Genomic DNA, 26,327 nt, shown 5'->3' on the forward strand with positions numbered 1-26,327 from the left:
TTCTACATTACTGAACAGGTCGTTTTAATTCTTTATTGTTTTATTTTGATATAATTTATTTATTATTATTTTGTTGGTATATTACTTAGTTGACATGCACAAGAAAAGATATCTGAGAAAAACCTAAAGAGAAAATAAAATTTATTCTTCTATAAAAAATCATTTTATTAAAACTAAAATTTTCATCCTTTAGGTAATAAATGTTTTATTCTGAAAATTTTATACCATATACCATATATATATATATATATATATATATATATATATATATGGTATATATATTTTACTTTTTTCATATTTCTGGGTTGTATCAAACAGTAAACAAGTCCAAAATCGATATATTACCCCTTTTCCAGAACTTACTTTTGCTTATATCATTATATTATATTGTAGCAGTAGTTTTCAACCTTTTTCCATCTCATGGCACACATAAACTAATTACTAAAATTCTGCAGCACGCCAAAAAAGTTGTTTCTTTTTGCCAATCAGACAAAAATAATTGGTATAATTTCTATTGTGTTGGATGTTGTTCTTTTTTTATTTGACCATCTAAGGGAAGAGAGGTCAGTGCCCCTGACTAAATAGTCAGGTATTGCATGTCTTAAAAATTCTTTTAGCACTGTTTGAAAACCGCTGCATTTTAAGATAATATAGCATATTGTTTTTCTTTCAGAGTTCAGTTTCATCCTGATAACTCATTGAAATACAACTAAAATAAATAACCAACAAAGTTCTAAAGAAAAGTTTTCATTAAGTAACTATACTATATAATTCCAAATAAAAGCATATCTTTTTTCCATAAGTTCTTGCAAAAGCACTGTTTTATTAAATCACATACACTGAGCTACTTGTATCCTGCACTTTTAGATAAAGGCATACCAATACCTTGTCATACTGTGGTCTCTGTCTGCCCTAAAGAATATTTTTATTTTTTTTGTTCCAAGGATATCTTGAGTGTTCATAGAGTTGTTGGGTTTTGGACAACTGGAAATAGAATTGAGTATCTTCAGAGATTCCTGAGAGAAGAGGCTACTGTTAGGGTTAGACAAACCTGACTGAAAATAATATATATCCTAGAGACATAAAATAATTAAATAGCTCTAAAGGGCTACATTGATGATAATGAGTTGAGGGGACTTATAACATCTGGACCACATTTAATTAAATGAATTAATAACTTATTTTGATTACATAGCAATAATGATGTGAACGCTCGCTACCTATTATTCTTAGGTATTTTGTGTCTTTTGATTAAAAAAACAAAACAATGGTTTTAATTTTGAATGCTTTTCTTTTTCTGTTTGCTCTCCAGATGACACGAGAACAATACATACTAGCAACACAACAGAATAACCTGCCAAAGGCTGAGCATGCACACCTGTACCCTGTGGGCATTTATGGATGGCGAAAGAGGTGCCTATACTTCTTTGTCCTTCTGCTGTTGGTTACCATGATAGTTAACTTAGCCATGACAATTTGGATATTGAAAGTTATGAATTTCACTGTGGTAAGTACCACCATGATTTTATTTTACATCTATTGCTTTTGGTTCAACAACCATACAACTCTTATTTTTTAATGGAAAGTTATTCATTTTAATCTTTACATGTATCTATCTTGAAATTCCAAAGGCTGTCATATATAGTTTTCAGACTACTTTCAATATGTGTATTCACGAAATACATCTGACATTACTACCTGCCGTTTAATTGTGGGAAATTTACCAGACAGTACAGTACATAGATTCATTAGAAATTTAGAAAACTTTTAACCAATACACAGGAACTATCGCTTGCTCTACCTGGGCATCTACGAAATGAGTCTGATATTTCATGATAATATTAGAGGATATTTCACAGTAATACTAACATCAGAAATCACAAGTACCTTTGAGATACTTCATATAGAGTATTTGCCTCTCTCTATATACTGCATGTTCAAACCTAAACTTTGGAATTTTGCCTGGGCTGCATGAACCAATGTCTATAATTGTTGTGAGATGGTAACCTCATTTTTTTTTAGTATGGGTATGACAAATAAAAGACAAACCAGAAGTTAAATCAATTTTTATGAAGATTAATAACCTAAAATAAAATAATTTTATAATTCATTGATGACTTTAGAATATGTACAATAGACCTATTAGCATGACTTATCTGGAAAAATTAGCTGCATCAGCAAAGTCTAGCTTAGTTCAATTTATATTTTCTGGCTAAATTCTTAAATTTCTCTACTCTGCCCTTAAACCTTTTGGCTTTTACTTAGAGACCGCAGATACCTTCCCAGCCAGGCAGGGATCTTTCACTTGCTGACCAGACTGCTATTGTTTTTTAGAACTCTGCATCCTCAGGGCAAGAGGAAAGCTTGTATTTAACTTCCCTGATCTTCCTATACTGGATGTCATTTTTAAAAAAATGAGAAAACAAAACCTCTGCTGTGTATTGACTTAGCAAGAGTGATTTCTTCCTAACCTCACTGACATCTAACTAGAAATCAAAACAGAATCTCAAAGGGCAAAATGAGCCAGTATCTGTCCATGGCATAGGGCACCGCGGTTGGATGCAGAAAGAGCCTGCGAGGGCAGGTGGCCTCCCCTTCAAGGGAGAAAACAGCCACACCTGTGCAAATCATGACAAAGCAGCACATGCTCATAGAGGAGAAGAAGCTGAGCAAGGGCTCCATCTTATTCAGAACAGTGCACATTTGGAAGGGAGTTCATCAAAAACGAAATGGAAGACAAAACAGGATGGGCAGGAATCAGTATGTTCTAGGATTTGAGAAATTACCGGTATCCTAGACGTGGATACATGTTCAGGGTCATTGATCCAGGCCTAAGCCTGTGGGTGCCTAGAGGTGGATGTGAGGGTCACTAGGCCAATCATTGCTTTCTGAGACTCCGGTAATACATCTGAGCCACTCCTTCATCTCAAGAGTTGGCTCAGTCAGTCCTGTCCTCTCCTCTTCCCCTGAACACGCTTGGAGATATTTTGGCACAAATGTTACCCCTAGACATTCTGTTCCTCTGAACTCTGGGCCTATCTTCTCTTAGTGTCTGGGTTTCATTAGTGAATCACTTATCACATGAGTAGGGGCAATGTATTTATTTCTGCAGAGTCTTCTATGCTGTGGTAACCATCAGTCAAACTTGCAATGGCTGACAGCAGCTTTCTCAACCTCATTATCTTAACCAAAAATAAAAATAAAAATCAATAAGAGATAAGAGTAGCTTTTTCTCCAGGTTTTGAAATTTTGAGCCTTCAGTTTCTTCTACCAAGAAGCATCTTTCAAAAAGATATGATCAACTCTCACCTCAGGGGCTTTGAGCCCACTCGAGGACCAGGCCACAGGATTATTCAGAGTCAAGCCATGTAAGCTGCTCAAGCATATTTAAATTCATTAGGAAAATAGACTTAAATGCATAATTACATGGCTGCATGCATCGGGCTCCCAATGTCTTGCCCCATGCTGAGGCCAAGGCTAGATAAGCCATTCAAAGAAAATAATTGAAACAATCACCTTTGTCCTCAGGATCCACGGAGCCCTCGGGGTGTCTGTCTCATATGGAGCTATCTAATTTGAACCTCAGCTGGCAGAAGAGTAAATGTCATCATATTCCTGGGGATAATGAAAAGGAATCTATTTCCATAGGGGGCTTGATATTTGTACATAGAATTTTTAATTTGGGGCATATATTACTTATTTTGAAATTAAAATTTTACTGTTTTATACACAAAATGGAAGACTATCCTTCCTTCACCCATATCAGCTATTTGTATGCAGCTAAAATAAAAGGAGAGATGAACTTGTAACGACTGCATCAAGTTAATCTTTGTAAGGTAACATGTTCCCTGTCTCAATGCAGCAATTCATAATTCGGAGAAATTCCAAATTATGTAAGTAGTTGCTGAATTTAGTGGTCCTGAATACTACACATCAGATTAAGTTGTATGTACTTGAAAAGTGTGAAATAATTTGTAATCCTCTTATATGAGAGCAGTAAAAAAATCAATTTTATTTTTTCCCTGTTATATTATGATTGTATCTATCTCTAGAGTGAATACCAAAACCACTTGCCACAATATAGTAAGAAGCAGTAAATGATGTGTAAGTTGTCTGGAGATTATTATTGATCTGCACAAATGTGTATCTTTTTTATTTTAACTACTGCCATCCAACACATAAAGAAATATCTGGCTGTGAACATCTTTTATTTGAAGAAACTAGGCATGTTATTGTTATCAAAATATTGTGTTTTCAGCACAGCAAAGGTAGCTGCCAACCTGTTTTATGATACTTCATGAGCCTATCAGCATGGCCAGTATTGTGCATGATCTGTATGGTTGATGTGATTTTATTCTGTTTCTCATTTTGTGGGAAATAAAATCACTTTGCTATTGAGATATTCAACTGCACAGAATGAAGAAAAAGGAAATGAGTTTATACTATAGAGCAGTGATGGCAAACCTTTTGAGCTCGGCGTGCCAGCATTTTGAAAAACCCTAACTTAACTCTGGTGCCGTGTCACATATAGAAATTTTTTGATATTTGCAACCATAGGAAAACAAAGATTTATATTTTTGATATTTATTTTATATATTTAAATGCCATTTAACAAAGAAAAATCAACCAAAAAAATGAGTTCGCGTGTCACCTCTGACACACGTGCCATCACTGCTATAGAGTGAAAGAGATGGATATAAACGCTCAACCAGTGTGGCTCAGTGGTTGAGCATCGACCTATGAACCAAAGGTCATGGTTTGATTCCTGGTCAGGGCACATACCCAGGTTGCAGGCTCAATACCTGGTGGGAGGCATGCAAGTGGCAGCTGATCCATGATTCTCTCTCATCATTGATGTTTCTCTCTTTCTCTCCCTCTCCCTTTCTCTCTGAAATAGTACAAATATGTATTTTTTTTAAAGTATGGATCCTGGCACCTAACCATTGGGTCCACCTCCAGCTTTCGTAGTTTATTAGCTACATTACCTAGGGCAAGTTATGTAAACTGTGGCTGTTTGCCACTCTGTAGAATGGGTGCAATTTTATTATTTATTTCATTAGATTGTTGTAGATATCAAAATCAAAATAGTAAAAAATTTTTAGATGTGTCTGGCATGTCCAAACAGCTATGTAAGAGTTTGTTACTATTACTCTCACTCTTTTTCTACTGTTTCAACTTCACAATTATCCCAGACATCATGTGAATTAACTTGAATTTTCTGTTGAGCATAAACCATCCTAGACAGAAAAGGATGTGTATTTAGCAATAAATTATAAATAAATGAGAGCATTTGTAATCATGTTCATGCTAATGACATGTCTAAAGGTTAAAAGAATGAGTGTTGGAGCTGGGTAGCCAGAGGGCATTCTGGCTCAATGATGACCAGTAGCAACATGACCTCCTGTGAGTTACTTAACCTAACTCCACCCACTTTCTTCATCTGTGAAATGGTTAAAGGCACTGATCCACAGAGATATGAGAAGCTTTAAGTACCTGAACATTTGTAAAAATTTGTAAAATTGAGCCACAGAGTAAGCCCTCAATTGGTGTCAGTTATGTGTATTGACATATATGCTTTCCATCCATTATTAGCTGTTAATAATTAAAGTTATTTTATACGATGTATTTTATCACAGGAAGTGTATTATTCCCTTGGCATGACGAAAGGATCATTAAGATTCCTTTTGAAATTCTAATTTAATGCTGAGATATAAAACAGTTCGCCTAAAACTTCTAAGAGGAACAGTTCAGCTGTCAAAATCATCGTTATTTTGATGACCTAAGCCAGTGATGGCGAACCTATGACACGCGTGTCAGAAGTGACACACGAACTCATTTTTTTGGTTGATTTCTCTTTGTTAAATGGCATTTAAATATACAAAATAAATATCAAAAATATAATCTTTGTTTTACTGTGGTTGCAAATATCAAAAAATTTCTATATGTGACATGGCACCAGAGTTAAGTTAGGCTTTTTCAAAATGCTAACACGCTGAGCTCAAAAGGTTCGCCATCACTGATTATGAACCTGCGCTACCTGAACGTGAGCCTTCTGGCCTGTCTGAATGAGAAAGCTCATTCACCAGAAAGTGCTAATGTCTTCTTGAACCATTCAAAAAAATTAGTACTTAAAAAAGGAATGATATAGTGGGACTTCCATTCTTGAGCCTAAATGTTTCAAGATCCTTTAACATCTAGAGTTTTAAATTACTACTGGATTGAGATATTGTAATCTGAATTATGTTTACAGCATCCTAAATTATAACCTTTAGGCTATAACTCTTCAGTTATGAGATTGCCATTTATGATGTCCAGGATCCCATTTTTTATTTAGCATGTAGTTTATATTCAGCAAGATTATGTGCTTGAAAGACCAGACCTTGACTTTCACAATAACATTTCCAAGTGAATGTTATATCCCCTTCAACAATTGAAGGAACAGAGGCTTAGGGAAATTAAATAAACTTCCTAGGTCATACTGGCGAGCAAAGGTAGACGCAAGGGCTATATGATTTTAAACCTTATGCTCTTCCCACCACATTTTATTACATTAATATTAGTAAAATTAAATTAGTTTAATATTTTTCCTAAATGGCTTGCTTTCCTGTACAGCTCAGTGCATTTAAACGCCACCATTAAATATCTACCAATGACATCACTGCTTTTTTCATGATATTTTGAATTTGTTGGGCAAAAGGTATCTCAATCCTCTCAGCTGTTATTAATGTAATGGAGGAATCTACCCCATCTCTCATAGTCAGTGAGTCATTAGAACAGTGAAAACTCCTCAGTCAGTCCCAGGCACGACAACACCTTTGAGTTTGGCAGCGTGGACATTGGACTTTAATTTCTGGATGGAGCAATGAGATTTATTAGTGGCACCTTTATAAAGCAGACAGTGATTTTCATAAAGGCTATTTTTCCTTTGATTCCTATCCATGTATTGCCCTGGTTAAACTATATTTTGCCGAGGAGTAACGAATTGGCCATGATAACAGACTAATCCGAGGGTGATTTAGGATCATAGCTTTTGTCCACTTTCCTGGGCTGGCACTTTCGTTTTCCCAGTGTACCCCTCAGTACATGACTCACGATGTCTAGCCCACGCCAAGGTGGGCCGCTACCTTCTGTGCTATGAGCATCCTGCAGGAGAATGCCAGCAGTGGAGCCTGCCTGCCGGAGAACCATCAGGCCTGCACCGCCCCTCAGTGTGCTGTGTGTGGATTTATTACAGAATTTATGGGAGTGAATGATATAGTTAATGTTGCAAGACCACTTCCATTATAACTCTCTGTTTGTACCTCCTCATAATTTTCTGACAAATTGTTCCTCTCAGATGAAATCTTTCATGCTTAGTCTTAGCCCAGCAGTACATTTTCTTTCCTTGAGTTTATAAAGAAAAATTTAGTCATTTTTATCCAAGTTCAAACCAGTACCAAGTGGTAGTTTGTGTTATTGAAATAAACTACAAAAACGGTGGCATAAGATAAATCACAAACTATATACAGCCTATGCAAAATGAAGTACACTATACTACGAAATATTCTGCAAGAAAATAACACAGGATTAAGAAAATTAGCCATTGAATAATAAGTTATAAAAAGTACAGACTTGGTAGTTCATATATTTGTAAATATATATTTTTTAATTTTTCAATTACTTGCCCTACAATATTATTTTAGTTTCAGGTGCATGAGACAGTGATTAGACATTTACAAACCTTATGGAGAGATCACCCTAATTTATCTAGTATCATCTGACACCAGGCATAGGTATTACAATACCATTGACCATTCTCTGTGCCATACTTTACATCCTCATGACTAGTCTATAACTACCAATTCGCACTGCTTAATCGCTTCACCTTTGCATCCATTCTCCCAAGCATTCTCCCAACTGGCAACTATCAAAATGTTCTCTGTAACTATGAGTTTTGTTTGTCCATTTATTGACTAATTCAGTGGCCTCATTTTACATAGTGAAGATGGAGGTCCAGAAAGATAAAGTTACATGCCCATGTGGATGACTCACAGGTAGAACATAAAATATTATGTTAGGTCACATTGAACTTATAATAGCATTTGTTATGTCTTACATAAGAATAATAGCATTTGGTATGTCTTACATAAGAATAATAGCATTTGGTATGTCTTACATAATTTCTTATTTTAGTAAGAACTTTGGCAGGGGATTAAGTTTTATAACCAAATAATTATCTTAAGAGGGGTTAATGTTTTGCTATTTTATAAAAATAAGGTAACCATTTGCTTTTTAAAAACAGTTAAAATGTCATATGTGTTGTTTCTAAGCAAAGATATTACTTTACTAAAAGTAATCTTTTTGGACAGGAATTTATATGAATTGTATTAATTTCAATAATAATATTATAATTCTTATTGTTGCTAGTCTTCAAACTTAACTCATATTTTCAAAAGGGCATGACATTGAATATTTTATATTTAATTTTGGAATGACGGTGAGGTTATTAGTTTAATCTCTGTTAATATTAATGTATACTGTTGCTGTAATTTTCTTTTGATTCATTATCACACTTATAGCATATTAATTGTAACAAAACTACAGAGTAACAATACTTTCTCTAACTTTTCCTGTAATTTGTACAAATGAAACATAGTCTCTTATCTGAGTATTGTTTTATTCTAATAAGAACCTAGAGGCCTGGTGCATGAAATTCATGCATGGGTAGGGTCCCTAGGCCTGGCCAGTGATCAGGGCTGACCTATGGTGCAACTGGTGAGGTGATTGGGGGTCTCCCGCTGGCACCCACCTTGGCTGGCCTGGGGCCTGAGGGCTGGGGGTAGCTCCTGCATTCAACATCTGCCCCCTGGTGGTCAGTGGGCATCATAGCAACCGGTCATTCAACTGGTCCTTCTGCTGTTCGGTCAATTTGCACATTAGGCTTTTATTATATAGGATTATAGCCATGCTTAACTTTTAGATATAAGCAGGCATTTTAAACAGGTGCAAATTACCAGTGATCAATTGCCACAATAATGTTATGCAGACACAAATCCCAATAAGTGAAAACAATAAATATTCTATTAATGTAGGTATCTGTGGATTGACTGTGCATTTCGCTCATCGAATGTTGGCAGGACTTCCTCATGGATCTGCAGTCAGCTGTCCAGTCATCTTGTAGCTGTCTGATTTATTCCCAGGCTTGACAGTCATTTAACTGTTGGCTGGAGTTACCGCAGCATGTTTTTCACTCTGAGTACACAAGCCAAATCTAAGCAGGTTAAAAGTTACAAGGAAGAACTTAGATATATCCACCATTATAGTATCATGCAAAGGCATTTAATGCCATCAAAATCCTCTGGTATGTACCCTAAAAATAATTAGAAATGAGGAGAAAAATTTGTGTCTAAAGAAGTGCATATTATATTTATATGAAACAACACAAAGATCTAAACAAGAAAAATTAAAGCTATAATAATAAATGTGTGTGTAGTTTTAATCATTAAACTTAATTTTTCAAATAATAATGATTTTGGATAAGTGTTTAAGGTAAAACAGCAAGTGAAAAATTCATATTTAAAACAATGTATGCAATATTATGCAAAGTCTCTAAAAATCATAGAAAAAGATTATTTTGATGACGAATAATAAACATTAATGAACTTAAAAATCAATTAAAATTGGCAAAATATAGAATATTATTCTCAATAAACTAATTTACAATAAGTAGCAAATGGATAGAAGTTTTCAACTTCTGTATTATATATAGATCACTTAAAATATTTTATATCTAGCCACATACATTATAATAAAGATGGTACTGTTTTGCAGGTGTTTGTACATATTTTTGCTTCATGGTTACATGGGTTTCATTCCCTTTTTAATGTAAATAAATGTTCTGCTCTTGATCAAGTGTATAAATCAAAGCACCTTTATTTTAATAATCCATGAGAGTGGATTTGAATTGCTATCGCCTAAAATAGTTTTATTTAGACTGATTATAGTAGAGGCTTGAATGTTTGTTGATGGAAGGAAGGAAGGAAGGAAGGAAGGAAGGAAGGAAGGAAGGAAGGAAGGGAGGGAGGGAGGGAGGGAGGGAGGGAGGGAGGGAGGGAGGGAGGGAGGGAGGAAGGAAGGAAGGAAGGAAGGAAGGAAGGAAGGAAGGAAGGAAGGAAGGAAGGCCTCCTGCTCATACTCTTAGCTTCTCCATTTAATTCTTCCTTTTCTCTAAATGTCTGTTGTTGTTGTTATTGTTTTAATTCCAGTGAGCAAAGCCTCAGAGTGACACATTTTGTTGAAAAATGCAGAATTTAAAAATTAAGCCAATAACTAAAGGTGAAAGAAGAAAGAGCCTTAGAGTAATGACTGGGAGATGAAGAATCTCCTTTACACCCTATGACCTGAAGTTACCCACATGCTCCACCTAAATCCAGTGAGCTCTATCCAAACACCCGTGTGGAAAATTTTCACAAGGTGATGACATTTTGCAGAGGACATTGTCATTTAAACACATTTTCAAATGCCCACTTTTAAGCGATGGTAAATAAAAAATAGGAAAAGCAATAGAGATGTAGTCCAAGCTGTCTGTGTAATTAAGCCAAAATATCTCTGCAACTTGAATAGTGAACATTAGAAATTACAATGGAGGTTCCACAGACTCTGCAGTGAGTACTAATACCAGGAAGCACTCAGCCTGGAGTGCAGAGAGAGTCCATAGGTTAGAAGATTTAGGGTGAAGACATAACCACAGCTGTGGTTTTAAGAAAACCCTGGGGAAGCAATCATGTGTAGATACCTAGTTGTCATTATATACATACGTATATAGGTGTGAAGTCTCTGACCTCAGGGAGTGTATAAGCCCTCTTTCAGGGCTCCTGACTGGTGAAGTCATGCACAATAAGGATACGCTTCCTTTTGATTAACTTAAAGCCAGATGTTTAGAGAGACTAATTACAACTGAAGCCCCTAGATTAGTGTTTGATTAACTGAGAGAAATGGCCACATCCTCTATTTTTTTCTCCATCTCTCAGAGCGTATTTCTCTAGGCTACCCTATTCAGCAACATATAGAAAGGCAATTATGAGGAATGTAGTTCAGCTTAACCAAGTTGACATATCACAAAGCCATCACATTGAGTTTATGTTAATGGTTTCGGTTATTTCAGATTTTGCTGGTATCGTACACAACCTTTAATTTTTTTAAAAAAATATTAGATTCCGTATCAAAGCAACTTAGAACTAAGTGATTTAAATTTTCATTTGCAGTCATCATCTTGGGATTAGACTAGCCTGACCTGCAAATGCAGTATTGCTCATGGAAAGCAGCCCTGTTCCTACCTAAATCTTGCTTTGAGCATATATTAGGCTAAAAAAATGATGTTTAAGTGCTTCTATTTCCCATTACAGTATTTTACCACCCCCCCCCCCCAATCATCTGTTCAAATATTTGTGACAGTTTCATTGTTTTTCTTTAAAAACTTTGGTTAATGACTTCTATATGCCAGGGAGCCAGTTGTGTTCAACTGGGACCCTGGAGAATTAGATGTAGATCTTATCTTTAAATAGCAGACTCTTTTAGATCAAATTTAGACAGTATTTTATTTTTATGTTATATGTTTACATTTTGATAAAAAAGAACTCTTCACAGAAAAACAATACTTTCAGGTATTTTGTTCTGACTGTATGGCAGTTTTGAAGATAATTTAATAATATTTACATTTAGTCTGTGGGCATATTTTCCTACTGACATCCATCATGAATTGGGGCTCTTACTATTTATTTTTAAGGTAATGAAAAAATACTGAAGTCTAACTGTACTGAATCAGTTTTTCATTAATTTTAACTGATATTTATCAAAATATCATTTTGTTTATTGTAAAATTTTATTTTGAAATAGTTTAAGACTTAAAAGAATTTTTTAAAATATTATAAAATCCCCATGTACCTACCACGTAACTTCCCCCACCAATAAGATTTTCATAATCATCTTACTGCTTTATTTTAGTTCTTGAATATCTCTCTCCCTTCAATTATTACAATGCTATCTAATCTATCGCATTAAATGTCTTTGTTTCCCTAGACCATAACCGAAATGTCCCAAGAAGTATGTTGAAATTCCATTGTCACTGTAGACTCTTCTTAAAGTAATTTGGAGCAGTCCTGAAAGCACTGAATGATCTAATGATAGTTATAAACGAAAAAATATGAAATGAGTTATATAATTTTAATAAATTGTGTTTCCCTTTCAGTAAAATGATTATGACTTAACACTGCAAAACCAGCTTAGTTATACTAAGATTACTTCTCTTCATGTTTAAGTAATAGTTTTTGGTAGATTGAATAATTTTAATTACAGCTCATGTGGAGAGAGAATATAGTAGGCTAATAAAGTGATAACCATGATTCATTTTTATATCAGATGTATTTTTTTATTATGAGCCACTGCATGGACATAACTAAAATTATTATTAGGTACATGCTAACTTAATTGCATAGTAGTTTTTAAGAAAAAAGGAATATTTTCTTTCTCATTAAAATTTTCTTACTCATATTACACTTTGTTCATCTCACAGAGATTGCCTAACATTAAAAAAAAAATAAAGCGTTATTTTGCTTTTGTTCAAACAGAACATTGAAATATATCAGAATAAGCCCGGTTGATGGCTCAGTGGTTGAGCATCAACCTATGAACCAGGAGGTCACAGTTTGATTCCTGGTCAAGGCATATGCCCAGGCTGCAGGCTTGATCCTCAGTCCGGGGCATGCAGGAGGCAGCCAGTCAATGATTCTCATCATTGTGTTTTCTATCTCTCCCTCTCCCTTCCTCTCTGAAACCAATAAAAAGTATATTTAAAAAAAGAAATGTATCATAATAAAATCTAAATAATCAAATTTAAATCATATATCATTTAAATGTCACTTGAGCCCCAAATAAACTGTTTTATACTGCTTTAAGTCAATCAGTTATCTCAGCTTAGGCACCAACAGCCGGATTAGTGAATAGGTACAAATTACTGAATGAAGTTTAGATGCCGAAGTCTAACACAAATCACAGAATGTTGTTGAGTAAACCTAAAGGATCGCAAAGACTTTACTGAATAGTTATCCTTACTTTATTAATTCAACTTGAAATATAAATAACTAAGGAGAGTATGCTGATCATAGAAGCTATATTCCTTCCCTGTGTTTATTCATAAGAGGGTTCAGTAATAAATGACCTGAAAAAAATTTTCAAAATTGCAATGGCTCTCAGTTGTATCAGCTTAAAATATATAGTATTCTGTGATATGCACTGGGTATTGGAAAAAAACCATAAAAGTTGTATTTTCTTTCAGTGAGTTTGTACCCTGTTTGTAGATGGCAGAATTGCATACATTGACCCTTAACACCCTTTTCCCTCACACCAAGGCAATTGGTCAATTTTACATCAAGGGCACTGCTCCCTTGTGTGTGTGAATTAGCTCTTTGCTTACAAATCTCCTGCACTAGAAGAGTGAACGCCTCAGAAATAAAACTCCATGTTTGTTTCCCCATCACTGCAAAGTGGCCTCATGTATTAGATGATCAATAAATAGTTATCTATTGATTGGAGTGAAAGAAAAAATAAAGGAAGGAAGGCAATAAGTAAGATGACAATTCTAAAAATGGAATGCATGGTTGTTCCACTGAATAACTTTTAAGTATGAGGAAAGTCACTCAGCTCATCTCAAATATTAAAAATTCAAGAGCAGTTCCACAGTAGGAGTGAAACACCCTATATTATAAAAGACTAATATGCAAATCGACTGAAAATGTAGAACAACCGGTCTCCATGATGCGCACTGACCCAGTGGGCAGACGCTCAATGCAGGAGCTGCCCCCTAGTAGTCAGTGCACTCCCAGAGGGGGAGCTCCACTCATCTAGAAGCCAGGCCCTTGCTGGCAAGTGCAGTGGCGATGGCGGGAGCCTCTTCTGCCTCTGTGGCAGCACTAAGGATGTCTGACTGCAGGGAGCGAGCCTAAGCCAGCAGTTGGACATCCCCCAAGGGCTCCCAGACTGCAAGATGGCGCAGGCTGGGCTGAGGGACCACCCTCCTGAGTGCACGAATTTCATGCACTGGGCCTCTAGTCTCTAATAAACAGCTTCTCTCCCATCTTTTTCATGAGGATCTAATTATCCCTGACTCTCTCTATGCACCTGCTTCATTCTGCCCTCTCTATAAATAAGCCCTGTCTGTGCCCTCACAACAACTGCTACCTCGCAACTTCAGCTGTCATCTGGCACTTCAGACTTCTCTGGTCTCAACATCTGCACCACAGTTTCCAGCTGCATGGCCAGATGCCAGCATGCATTTGGATCTGTTTAGCCCAGCTCATGTTTGTCGGACTACGCTATTCAGTGTGCTGCTGCAGTGCTCATGGATTCACACACACACGCACACACACACACACACACACACACACGCACAACACATTTGCACTGTAAGTCAGTCATGGCTGGTTTCCTCATATTTTTCTACATTCCCATTTTCTCTGAGAAAGGGATCCTCTCCACTTGCTCTCATAAAGTTTAACAGCTGTTAGCTCTCCTTATCTTAGCACAGATTCTTCTTAGAAAATGGTACAGTTTTAAAATTCTGAGCCAATTCAAGGTCCATCTCATTCACCCAATGGAGATACATGTAGCATTATTATGGAGGTTACAAGTAATTATTCTGCTGGTGTCCATTTTCTACTAATATATCTACTAAAGATTGGTAATACTCTAGTTAGCTAAACTTAAAAGTTTACTCTAGCAATTTTCTGTTGCTTAAAAGTAAGTATACTCTCGCAATAAAAATGTTAGTTTTATTCAGATTCTGGGACACAAATAATTCTCCATCATCTGGACACCTCTGTGATCTTTAGTGCTGTACCTTGGCATACAGACATATCTGTATGGTCCTTATATAATGACATTCAGGTATTTCAATAATATTTTCAATATATATTTTTAAATTTTTAACTAAAACAATTATCCAATGAAACTATTAATTACTTTTATATTTGTTCATTTGTGTGATAAAATTATCCATTTTAAATCAAGTTTTATACCTGAAATGTTAATTGCAAGATCTATTTTGTTAAGGCTGCTTACAAAAGGGCTGGTATTTTTTCTTTAGGGATCCATGTACCTTCTAAGATTATTTAACCTTTAGCTATTTCAGATACTAGTATGATGGTTTTAAATGCATTAATGAAATTACAATCTAGTAGCTATGTGTTATAGTGCTTAGAAGATTGGATATGATTAGTCTATGAGTAGGAGAGGAAATAAACTAGTAGTAAAGGAGACAATAGTTGGGGTTGGGAAATAGAAGTAAAAGAGGCAATCTATTAATTGGCATACATTAGATTCCTTCTTATTATCTTTGTGCCTATTTTTTGCATACTCTTCAAAACTACTAGGGTTATTTCAAGGTTCTTGTATTGTTGGGAGCTGTTAGACTACCAGCTACTATGGAATCTCAGGTCTCATCTGTACACATAGAGTAGAACTTCACTTATTCTTTATGATCAAGAAATGAATTTTCCTACATAGTGATTTTTCTTGATAACGTTTTTACCACTCAAGAAATATTAAAAATCATACCTGATAAAAATATTTACTTTATAGAACTTTAAAGTAATTTAATTACTTTTCACAACTCATTTTAGTATTAAATATTCAGTAGTGAACCATGTAACATTAGATTTTTGCCAATCTCCTTGTTCCTTCAAAGAATTAACAGGAGCACTTGTATTTGAGACATTAAATGATATTTCCTAGCCCTAGCTGATTTGGCTCAGTGGATCAAGTGTCAGCCTGTGGACTGAAGGGTCCCGGGTTTGATTCTAGTCAAGGGCACTTGCCCGGGTTGTGGGCTTCATCCCCAGTAGGGATCGTGCAGGAGGCAGCCAATCAATGATTCTCTCTCATCATTGATGTTTCTATCTCTCTCTCTTTCCCTTCCTCTCTGAAATCAATAAAAATATGTTTTAAAAATGATATCTCCTAAATGCCAGACATTTATGAATGCCCTGAAATGTGCATTTTCAGGCCAAGATGCTCAGAATATATTTGATCAATCAACTTAAACTGTTAATAAATAAAAACATGGTCAAACAGAATCAGATGTTTCTTCTTTACAAAAAGGATAATTAATGAATGTGTATATTAGAAATAATAGTTCTATCAGGCATTTGTTGAAAGATCTATGAGCAGGTAATATATTATAAATAATTATTACATAATAGATTACTTATATTTTGGAACTGATTGGAAAAAGAAAAAGCATACTGTACTTTGAGGTTAATAAGATATTTTATCTTCACAATTATGTTTTCTTAGATATTTTAAGGACAGGCATGTAATTTTTATGACTTCAAATAACTGTAATAGCACAATATGCAAATGAATGTTTTTGCATACTGGAATATGTGGGGATATTTATTTAGTATCTTTCAGATTAAGCCTTTGGCAGATTAAAGATGTTTAAATATTTAAATACATTTATCTGTAGCAAGCCTAAAATCAGGCATTGCCTATAACGCAGCACTTCTGCATTCCTAATTTATAAAATAATTTTTCTTTAATTACCATTTCTGATAGGAAAGCCATAGATCCCATTTCAAAGTGCACTACAAATTTTTGAAATGTGTTTCTACAGAGGGGCACTGATATATTTACATTTTGTTATTGTCTGCAATGAAGATGAGATAAAGGGAATGCTCAAGGAGTTGAAGTCAAAAGTGTTTATCAAAACCTACAGAGAAGCATTTCCAGAAGAAAGAGAGAAATGCAACAGTTATTAAAAGAAATATATACTTAACATTCCGATCTCAAAAACACATAGGAATACGAGAGCAAAAGCTAGGAAGTGTCTTTTTTGGGAATGTGGGCATATGAACATTACACCTCTCCATTGTGTACCTAAGTGCCTCGTGTGTAGGACCGATGATATAAAGAGCAATCCTCGATGAAGGCTAATGCATCTTAGTGAAGTTCTCAACTGAGCTGATTGAAACTGACAGGCCTGTGCTATTTGCAAAGAAAACTTCATGGAGAGTTAGGAACAGATGCTGAACAATATGGCACATTTGATTTCATGCTGCTCACACATGCCAGCTCCTGGCAGTCTTTATGAGGTCAGAGGATTAGTCAAATTGTAGTCAGCAGGAATACAGGGTATAGAAGTAGAAGGAGCCAAGCAGGTGTGCTGAAATGAGTTAGGTGTGGGCTTTTCCCATGTGTGTCTTACTTGCCCTTCAACATATGGCCATCAAATAATTCAATATAAATGATGCAACTAGTTAGACCTTTATACATGTTGAATATAAAGAATACATATATATATGTATGTATATATATATATATATATATATATATATATATATGTATGTGTATATATATGTTGCACTAAACATGTTGATCTTAATTTTAATGTTTCTTTTAAAATCTAAATTTGTATTATTTATAAAAATATATCAATAAAAATAGAAAACTATGTTGATGACAACTAATTCAATTAATTTTACAAGGCATTCAGGGTTCAGATGCTTCTGGCTTACTTGATCTCCGTTTATTCTATTTATCTCTATTAAAGTAAGCTCATGTCTATATTTTTCTTAACCATAAATGATTTTACTAATTTTTAATTTTTACAAACATTAATGATGAGCTATACTCACTCATGATTATTTATGTCCATAATGTTTAGATTTGTTGAGCATTTCCTAAGTTACTAATGACTAGAGTTTTATCTATATGTATAAAAGCCTAAGCAACCTTACAACGGGTCGACTAAATGAGCGGTCGAGTGGTCGCTATGATGTACACTGACGATCAGGGGGCAGATGCTCAATGCAGGAACTGCCCCCTGGTGGTAAGTGTGCTCCCACAGCCAACCTCCCACAGTCCCTCCCCGCATTGGTACTGGGCAAGACAGCCCTGATCGGCCCAACCTCCCGCCAGGCCGAGGGACCCCACCCATGCACAAATTCGTGCATTGGGCCTCTAGTAATTGTATGATGATAAAGGATTTACAATAACCAAACTTCAGACATATTATGAAAATTCAATTCTATATGGGTCAAAACTTAAATGTCACTGACACATGATTCACTCAAATGCATTCTCCAAGATTAGCTACTAAAATGAAATGCCAACAAGGTTTACCAAGACAGCAATTTATAATCTGTATTTTAGTAATGATTATTAGACTGAAGCACAGGGTAAAGATAAGTACTTTTTTCCTTGACTCCTTTTCCCTAAAATGTTTCTTATTGGCAGTAATCTAAAATAAAGAAAAGTGCATTTGAAGCAAAGTAAAATGAACAAAAATAGATATAAAGTTAAAATGTAATCATATTGATACCAGTTTTGCTTTATCTATCACAGAATATAGCCAACTTTTGTGGGTTTTTTTGTGGGTTCTTATAATTCCTTTTTCATGGGAACGTACATAAATTTCTTAAAGGCCCAAGAGCACTTTTTAGTATATTACTAAAATAGGGTCTTGCCATTAGTTAGAGATCTCAGCTCAAATAACCTTGGAAATCTCCGTGTACACACCTCAGTTGAATACTCCTAATAATTTACAGGAGTGTGTAGTGCACTAAGAAATGCATGGTTTCTTTTCCTTTAAATGTACCTTGTCTTTTGATCCACTGGAGTGTAGGTGTTTATGTCTGTGTATCTCTGTATGCATGAGTGTGAGTGTGTGTGTGTGTGTGTGTGTGTGTGTGTATCTTAAAGTGTGAACTTTCCTACATGCTTCCTGTAAGAAGTATACCAAAAGTGGTCATAAAATATTAAGACAAGTAATCCAAATTGATCATTAATGTTAATGGTGAACAGAAGTCTTCAAGGTGAATTTAAATGAAGAAATATAACCAAATAAATGAGATATGTTTAAAAAGTGATGAGTAAAATGAATCAGAAATATATACTTTTAATTTTAATCTTATGAATGTGCTATAAAAATCGGAATTATAAAGTCAATTGATTAAAAAGAGTACTTAAGGTTTGTGCTAGTAGAACAGGCCTGTATTATCTTCTAAGACCACAATTCTGTCTCAGGAATGACTTTTTAAAAAGAATATTATTATTTCTTTTTGATGCTGACATGTTGTAATCTGGAGCATTGAAATTAAAGGTCTGATTTCTTTTAAAATGGTAGGCATGTATTTCTGTTATTACATGGTTAAATAAAAAATACATTGATTTCCTGAGCTGTTCTCTAGAAAACAGCCTGGCTGTAATAGTCACTCAATAAATGGTTGTTGAATGATCAAATTAATACCTTGAGTCCATGAATTTTAATTTCACCTGAAAAATACTGAGTTTATGTATTCATCAGAGACTGGTGGGAGAGAAAAAGGGAAAGGGAAGTGAAAGAGAGAAGGAAGGTTAGGAAAAAAGAGGAGGGAAGAGATTGAGGCTAAGAGGATGAGAACCAGCAGGCTTCGTTTTGCAGTGTATTTCCTACTCTGTCACTGAGCTCCGTTTCTGAGTCAAGTAAAACCTATGCTTTGAAGCTAAAAACAAACAAACAAAAACATGGTCTGTCCTAAGCAGGATACAGAAGGCAAAGACATTCTGGCTTTCCATACTATAATAAATAACATCATGACATAAATTTACAAACCATTCTATATATGTCAAATGTAGATTTAAGTTTTGTAAACAAAATATGAATCAAAGGTCAATGATCAAGTGGATGTGGCTCTGATATCCAATCAAATGTATTTGTTACATTTTAAAAACTCATAAAATGCTAATTTCAAGTATTTTGTCTAGTTTGTAATACTTTGTTTTTACCATACCATTGTTTCTTAGTACATATGTTTTGTGTATAATAAAAATGCAGCAAATTCAACCCACTCCCCTCTTTCTACCTTCCATCTCCTCTTCTTACTGCCATTTATACATACACACACACACACACACACACACACACACACACTAACCAAAATTAATTCAGATGGTCAAATGGGGTCTTTGGGGCATAGAATTAATTCAGATTTTTTAAAGTGCCAAGCTTTTTTGAATTATATTTGTAAAACTCTTAATAAGAAAGAGCTTGCTTAATTTTGGAGACACTCTTTTGTATCCATTTCATAAGTTGTGGCTACTGAAATAGATTTATCTACCCATAGGTGTAATGAATATTATAAGTTATAGTTTAAAATGAACAAGCCATTGTCCTCATCTAACTTTTAATGCAGCCATAGCCCCCTACAAAATTGTCTTGTTTAATCTAATTTACTGTTAATGAATATTTATATAAAATGATAATTCAGCAAGAATTTAAATTGCTTTTTCATGTTTAATAAAATGATGAGCCTGAAAGAACTATGGGTTCTGTAAAATTGAATTACATCGTATTTAGTTTCATTGTTTTGTAGTAGTTTATTTTTACATTAAAAATATATCAATAACTAGTTGGTGACAAATTTTCATGTAGAAGATGCCACTGTATCCATGAATAACAAAGAGTAAATCTCGAGAAAGTAATTAATTTTCAGTTATATGTCAAAAAAATTACACTATATGTTAAAAAGGTAAGGAAAACTTTATTTCAACACTAATGTGCTAGGAGTCAAGATTATTGAAGTGAAGGAGAGAGATTGAACTCAACTATCTTCAAAACAAAAGGTGGGAGAATTATTATGCTTTGTGATGAAGTAGTGGAATCCAATAAAGGAAATGAAGAAGGAGGTTGGTCAGATTTGACGAGGCTAGATGTGTCCCCTGATTGGTGCTGATGGAAATGAGGCTCCTACCTTCTCAGAGACTGGGAGGTTGGGGTGTTGTCTTTCTCGATGACTGCATTCAAAAGGGATGGCTCCCAGGTCCTTAAGTAAGACTTCCCTGGGTTGTAAAAGTGGCAGAGGGCTTCCAGATCTATGTCTCAAAGGGGTCGAAAAAGAATTTACAATTGTAAGTTTTCTAAAGTAAATGCTCTAAAGAAAAGGAAGGTCAAGAGCTTGGAGTCAGGAGAAAACCTTCTAAAGTTTAGTCAGGCTGAGGGAGAACTTTAATGCTGTCTGTCATAAACCAAGAAGCTGTTAAGAAAAGAGAATGCCCTAGAATGGGCGAATGCCTGCTACTGAGAAGGCCTTTGTTAAGCTTTGATTATATTACCTGGGCTTGGGAGAGAGAGGCTTTGCTTTTAAACTAACCAATCTTTTTCCTAACCCTTCAGGGGCTTGTTTTGAGTCATCCTCTTATCAAATTCCTCCTCCCAGGCTGGGCAGCTCCCCTTTTTGCTCACCATCTTGGCTCCTACTGCACATGTGCCCAACAGAGGAATTTCCCCTTTATTGTTTTATTTTATTTTTTAATATATTTTTATTGATTTCAGGGAGGAAGGAAGAAGGAGAGAGAGAGAGAGAGAGAAACATCAATGATGAGAGAGAATCATTGATGGGATGCCTCCTACACATCCTCTATTGGGGATTGAACCCACATCCCAGACATGTGCCCTTGACCAAAATGGAACCTGGGACCCATCAGTCTGTAGGCCGACACTCTATCCACAGAGCCAAACCAGCTAGGGCCCCTTTATTGTGTTGTCTCTCCCTCATAATCCTGGTTAATGGCTGATTTTCCCCTGGGGAGATTGGAAAGCCAGCCCTGGATGAATGAGGGTTGGTGGGAGGCTCTTCTCCATATGTTCTCCCAGAAACCCCGATTGGCTGGTCCTTAGTACCATGCTCAACAAACATCCTCCATCTCGGTCCCAAAGGGACTACAACAGTGCCATGTTCCAGGCAACTTCAATGGGGAGAGGAAGTGTAGGGCAAGTTTATTCTCTAAAATGATGATTTAAAAGTAATGTGAATGAATAATTTATTGTCCCTACCCAGAAAATTTTGAGAATAAAAGGGGTGTTAACCTACTTATTTACTTTTGAAAATATATATTAACTGACACATAGGTTTTATCTTGATAGATCTGAAAAATAGTTTTACTTAAAATATAAATTACTTTTTAAATATAGCTTATGTTCATGAGCCTGATATCAAAGAAAGGAAGGTGTTTGTTGATTTGTACCCAGAAACATTGAGAATAAAGAGACAGATTATCTTACTGTTCATCTTTAAGATATAAGTTTATGTTAAAGTGAGAGCTTTAGTCATTGTACCCTCAGAGGAGTCCTATACAGAAGAGATGCTACTGAGGAAGAATCTGGAAGCACAAAGTGGAGGTCCTATGTTAATCCTTCAGGGCCTACTTTAACTATCCTACTAATAAAAAAGTAATATGCAAATTGACCCTAAGGGCAGAACAACCAGGAATGACCAGTTGCTATGATGCACACTGACCACCAGGGGACAGACGCTCAATGCAGGAGCTGCCCACTGGTGGTCAGTGCACTCCCACAGGGGGCACTCCGCTCAGCCACAAGCCAGGCTGATGGCTGCGAGTGCAGCGGTGGTGGGGAGTGGGCCATCAGTCAGACATCACTTGAGGGCTTACAGGCTGCCAGAGGGATGTCTGACTGCCAACTTAGGCCTGATCCCCTGGGTAGCGGGCCTAAGCTGGCAGGTGGACATCCCCCAAGGTGTCCCGGACTGTGAGAGGGCACAGGCCAGGCTGAGGGACCCCCCCTGAGTACACGAATTTTCATGCACCGGGCCTCTAGTTAATAAAAATAAAAATAAAAATTGAGGGGAAATGCTAAACCAGACAGGAAGATGTAAATATGGCTAGGATATATATTATTTCATTAGATGGCCATGTAGCCAGCTAAACCTCAAATAAAGAACAAGAAAGTGATAGTAGTTCCTGAATAAATTGCTAGTCTCTGATGTAGTGACTTAACTGGCTTTTCTGCTTTTATGTTTTAACTAGTGATTTCCAGCTCTTTAAAAATACAAATAAAACAAAATATGTGTAGAGTGTGAGCAAACGATTGCAATTTCAGAATAAAACCATCTGGGTTCTCCTTTCTGTGGTATTTTTCAGTTGTTTCCATACAGAAATCTGAGACAGTTGTGGTCTCATGTTGTTTCCTGTCTCACTTAGAGACAAACAATCCTTAGCAGCCTATTGTCAAATGTTTTAAAATGATTGTCTCATATATTTTGTCTATTTTTTTAGTTTTTTATGGTCTCAGCACAAGTCCAGAATCAGTTATTATTGACCAACCTTTCATATTTTTTAATTTTATATTTTAATATTATTCTGAATAGTAATGAATTCCCCCAGTATAAAATTCAAAAGTTAAATAATATATAATGAAAAAAATTCCTCCTAATTTGCCAGAGGCAACTAATACTACAAGATCATTGTTTATTCTAATAGAGTTATCACATGTATTTACAATATGAAATACAATAAACTAAGGGATAAGGTGATTGTAGGGTCAAAAAATTCAAAAATGCAATGTTGGGTCACATTTATTGTGAGATTGAAAACAAATAATATTTTTTCTTTTAGACTAGTACTGTAACAGAAAAGCACAGAATTAATTATTGTTAAACTTATACTTAGCATTACTGACCAAACAATAAATTGAGTATGTCCCAATTGATCATGAGACATGATCACTAACTTCATTACTTTCTCACTTCATTACTTACAAGCCATGTATGAATCTCCCTATTCTATATCCTCACTGAGACTTGTGATTGAAACTTAATTCTGTCAACATGATTAAAGTATAATGTCATCTTGTCCTATATTTGAATAGCATTTCCCTGATTATTGAGATTAAACATCATATACCCATTATTTATTCATGTTTTCATGTTCTATATATTGTCTATTTATACCTTTTGTCCATTATCCTATTAGATTGTTTTATTTGCTGTTTATTTGTAGGTTATATTTTACATTTTCTTCTAGTTTATGATTAATCTTTTTTATTTTCCTGACAGTATCTCTTGAGAAACAGAGATTTTAAGCTTAGCAAACATTTTTTTAAGATTCATCATTAACTCTTTTTGAATTTTTTAAATAGAATATTATTTGCATGAAAGTCAAAGATATATTTACTTCTATATTTCAACAACTGTTAAAATTTTACTTTTTACATATGTTTTTAATCATCGGGAAATTCTTATTTTTGTGTATGGTGTGGGATAAGTACTGACTAGGGTTTCTGTTGTTCCACAACCTCACCAACATTTGGTGTTACCTGACCTTCATTTTCATCAGGTTCCATGTCAATTACATTTATTCATATATTCCTAAAGTGAATATTTTGTCTTCAGCTCATCCCCTATCCTTCTTTTATGGACAACTTTGAGTTCCTTGAAATGAAAAAGCTCCAGGAATAAAAGACAAAAAGGAAAACATATTAATAACCATATATTAAGAGCTATAAATGTCAGAGTAAATAAATTATGCTAAATTCATAATGATACGCAACCTTGTTAGCTGAATGTATTCCAATAGATGAAGAAGAGGTATGTTTCAACATATATTTTTTACATATTCTTCCATTTTAAAGTTTTTAAACATAAGAGAGTCTAAAATGTGTGCTGTGATGAAAATCAAAGCAGCTAAAAAATTGCTTCTATGTCTAAAAATTTAGGCAAATTTAGGCCTATTTTTTTTGGTTATTTAAGATTCAGCTAAATGGAAGCATTTATTAGATATTGTTTTAGACAGGTTTAGTAGATAAAACTACTATGAGGAGGTATCTAATAAAAATAAGATAATTGTGTCATTTCTACTACCCAGACTCAATTTAGAATACTAATAGGGTAATGAAAATAACTAGTATGTAAAACAACTCACAGTGGTAAAAAGCATAAAAATATAGGTAGTAAATGTCAATGAAGAATATTAACATTCATTAATGAGCTCATAAAAAGCAAATGCTTAAAACCAAAGTATTTCTGTATAAAAAAGTTTGTTGTAAAGGCTTTGCCAGCAGGTTTGGGCTTTTTGTTATTAAGGACATGCAAAAGTAGTATGTCAGTAGAAATTCATGTAATTTTATGGAGAGATATTTTATGAAGTTGAATATTAATAAGTTTATAATTATCATTGTAAATTATTTACAGAAGTGAAAAGAAATAAAAGGTGAACTTAATGGAAGGACATATTATGTAAAGTAGAATGAATGAATATACCCAAATTATAAATTAGAGGATGAGCATTTGTTACTAGCCGCAATTCTTCAGAGATTTCCCGAAAGGAACACGATATGTGTGTTCTGTGGCTCAGGATCACAGTCTGTTTATAGATATATTTTGAAAACACAATTAGGGAAATAATAGTTATTACAGAAAAGATAAATGTCTGCCTCTTTGGAAAGGCATAGAGGAGTTTGGGGACTGAGTCTTCAAGAGAGTGAGGCACAATGCAGAAAGTCTGATTGTGGTAGTCAAACAAGGCTGGAGTTTACTTCTTGCTTGGCCATCAATACTAATAGAAGGGTAATATGCTAATTAGACCGGGAGACCTTCCGGGCAACCTTCTGGGCAACCTTCCGGATGTTCTTATTACTCTTATTCAACTCTAATTAGGCATTGATAAGTAGTTCTCTCAAAAGTTAGAAAGATTTGGTATTTGTGGGCTTTGTTTTAATTATTAATTTATTTAAGATATTGTTATTTGTTATTTTTTTACTTTTAAATAAATTATACAATCACATACATATACATGCATATATAATATTGTTGTATATATGTCACAACATGGAATATGTCATACACTTCCTTAACCTGGAATTTTCTCTGATTATTTTTTACACTGGCTGCACTATCCTGTTTATAATATCTGCAAAGGCTGGGATAGAAGTTTTGGTTTTCTTGTAGTTCCAACAAATTCAAGCACAAAGTATTATTGTAAATAGAAACCAATAAAAAATATGAAATAAATTAAAATATTAGCTTTATTAGTTGCCATCAGTGAAAATTAAATATTAAGACATATTCAATTAAATGTATTTTCTTCTGTTTTAAAAACAATTACTATCATTAACATGAACCATTTATGGGGATGTCAGTTTAAATAACAAGAGAAGGGAATTTCTTTATAAACATTATTAATTTAATAATGGTAATATTTTTACTTTATTATTCATTTCTAATACTTTTGCAATTACTTATTAGTTGTTTTAATTGTAGTCTGGCACTATTCCCACAATTCTTTTACTATGAATTAGAAAACATACCAGTTATATAAAGGGGTAATACTAAGACATTGATATGTATTTGGAATAAGTATAAAATAAAATATTTTGCATCAGCATCATATTAAAATAAGATTATTTTGTTCTTTAGTGCCACATAATTAAGTATAAGTTGGTTCAGATTGTAATGTAAGATATACAACTCTACCATGATGTTCTTACATGATTTGAAATATTCATTATCTAAAATAACAAC

At 34.6% G+C, this 26,327-nt stretch overlaps 1 protein-coding gene across 2 annotated transcripts in view; it reads left to right on the plus strand.

Annotated features, from left to right (window-relative positions):
- The first annotated feature begins 1,312 nt into the window (after positions 1 to 1,312).
- The window catches only part of SGCZ (sarcoglycan zeta), a 195,956-nt gene continuing 170,941 nt past the window's right edge, over positions 1,313 to 26,327 (plus strand). For both annotated transcript variants that reach the window (XM_023761193.1, XM_023761194.1), the window contains exon 1: positions 1,313 to 1,507. In XM_023761193.1, the coding sequence (XP_023616961.1) occupies positions 1,313 to 1,507 (195 nt within the window). The remainder of the gene's footprint in view (positions 1,508 to 26,327) is intronic.

The sequence above is a fragment of the Myotis lucifugus genome, unplaced genomic scaffold (genome assembly GCF_000147115.1).
Source record: "Myotis lucifugus unplaced genomic scaffold, Myoluc2.0 scaffold_201, whole genome shotgun sequence".
Taxonomy (NCBI): domain Eukaryota; kingdom Metazoa; phylum Chordata; class Mammalia; order Chiroptera; family Vespertilionidae; genus Myotis; species Myotis lucifugus.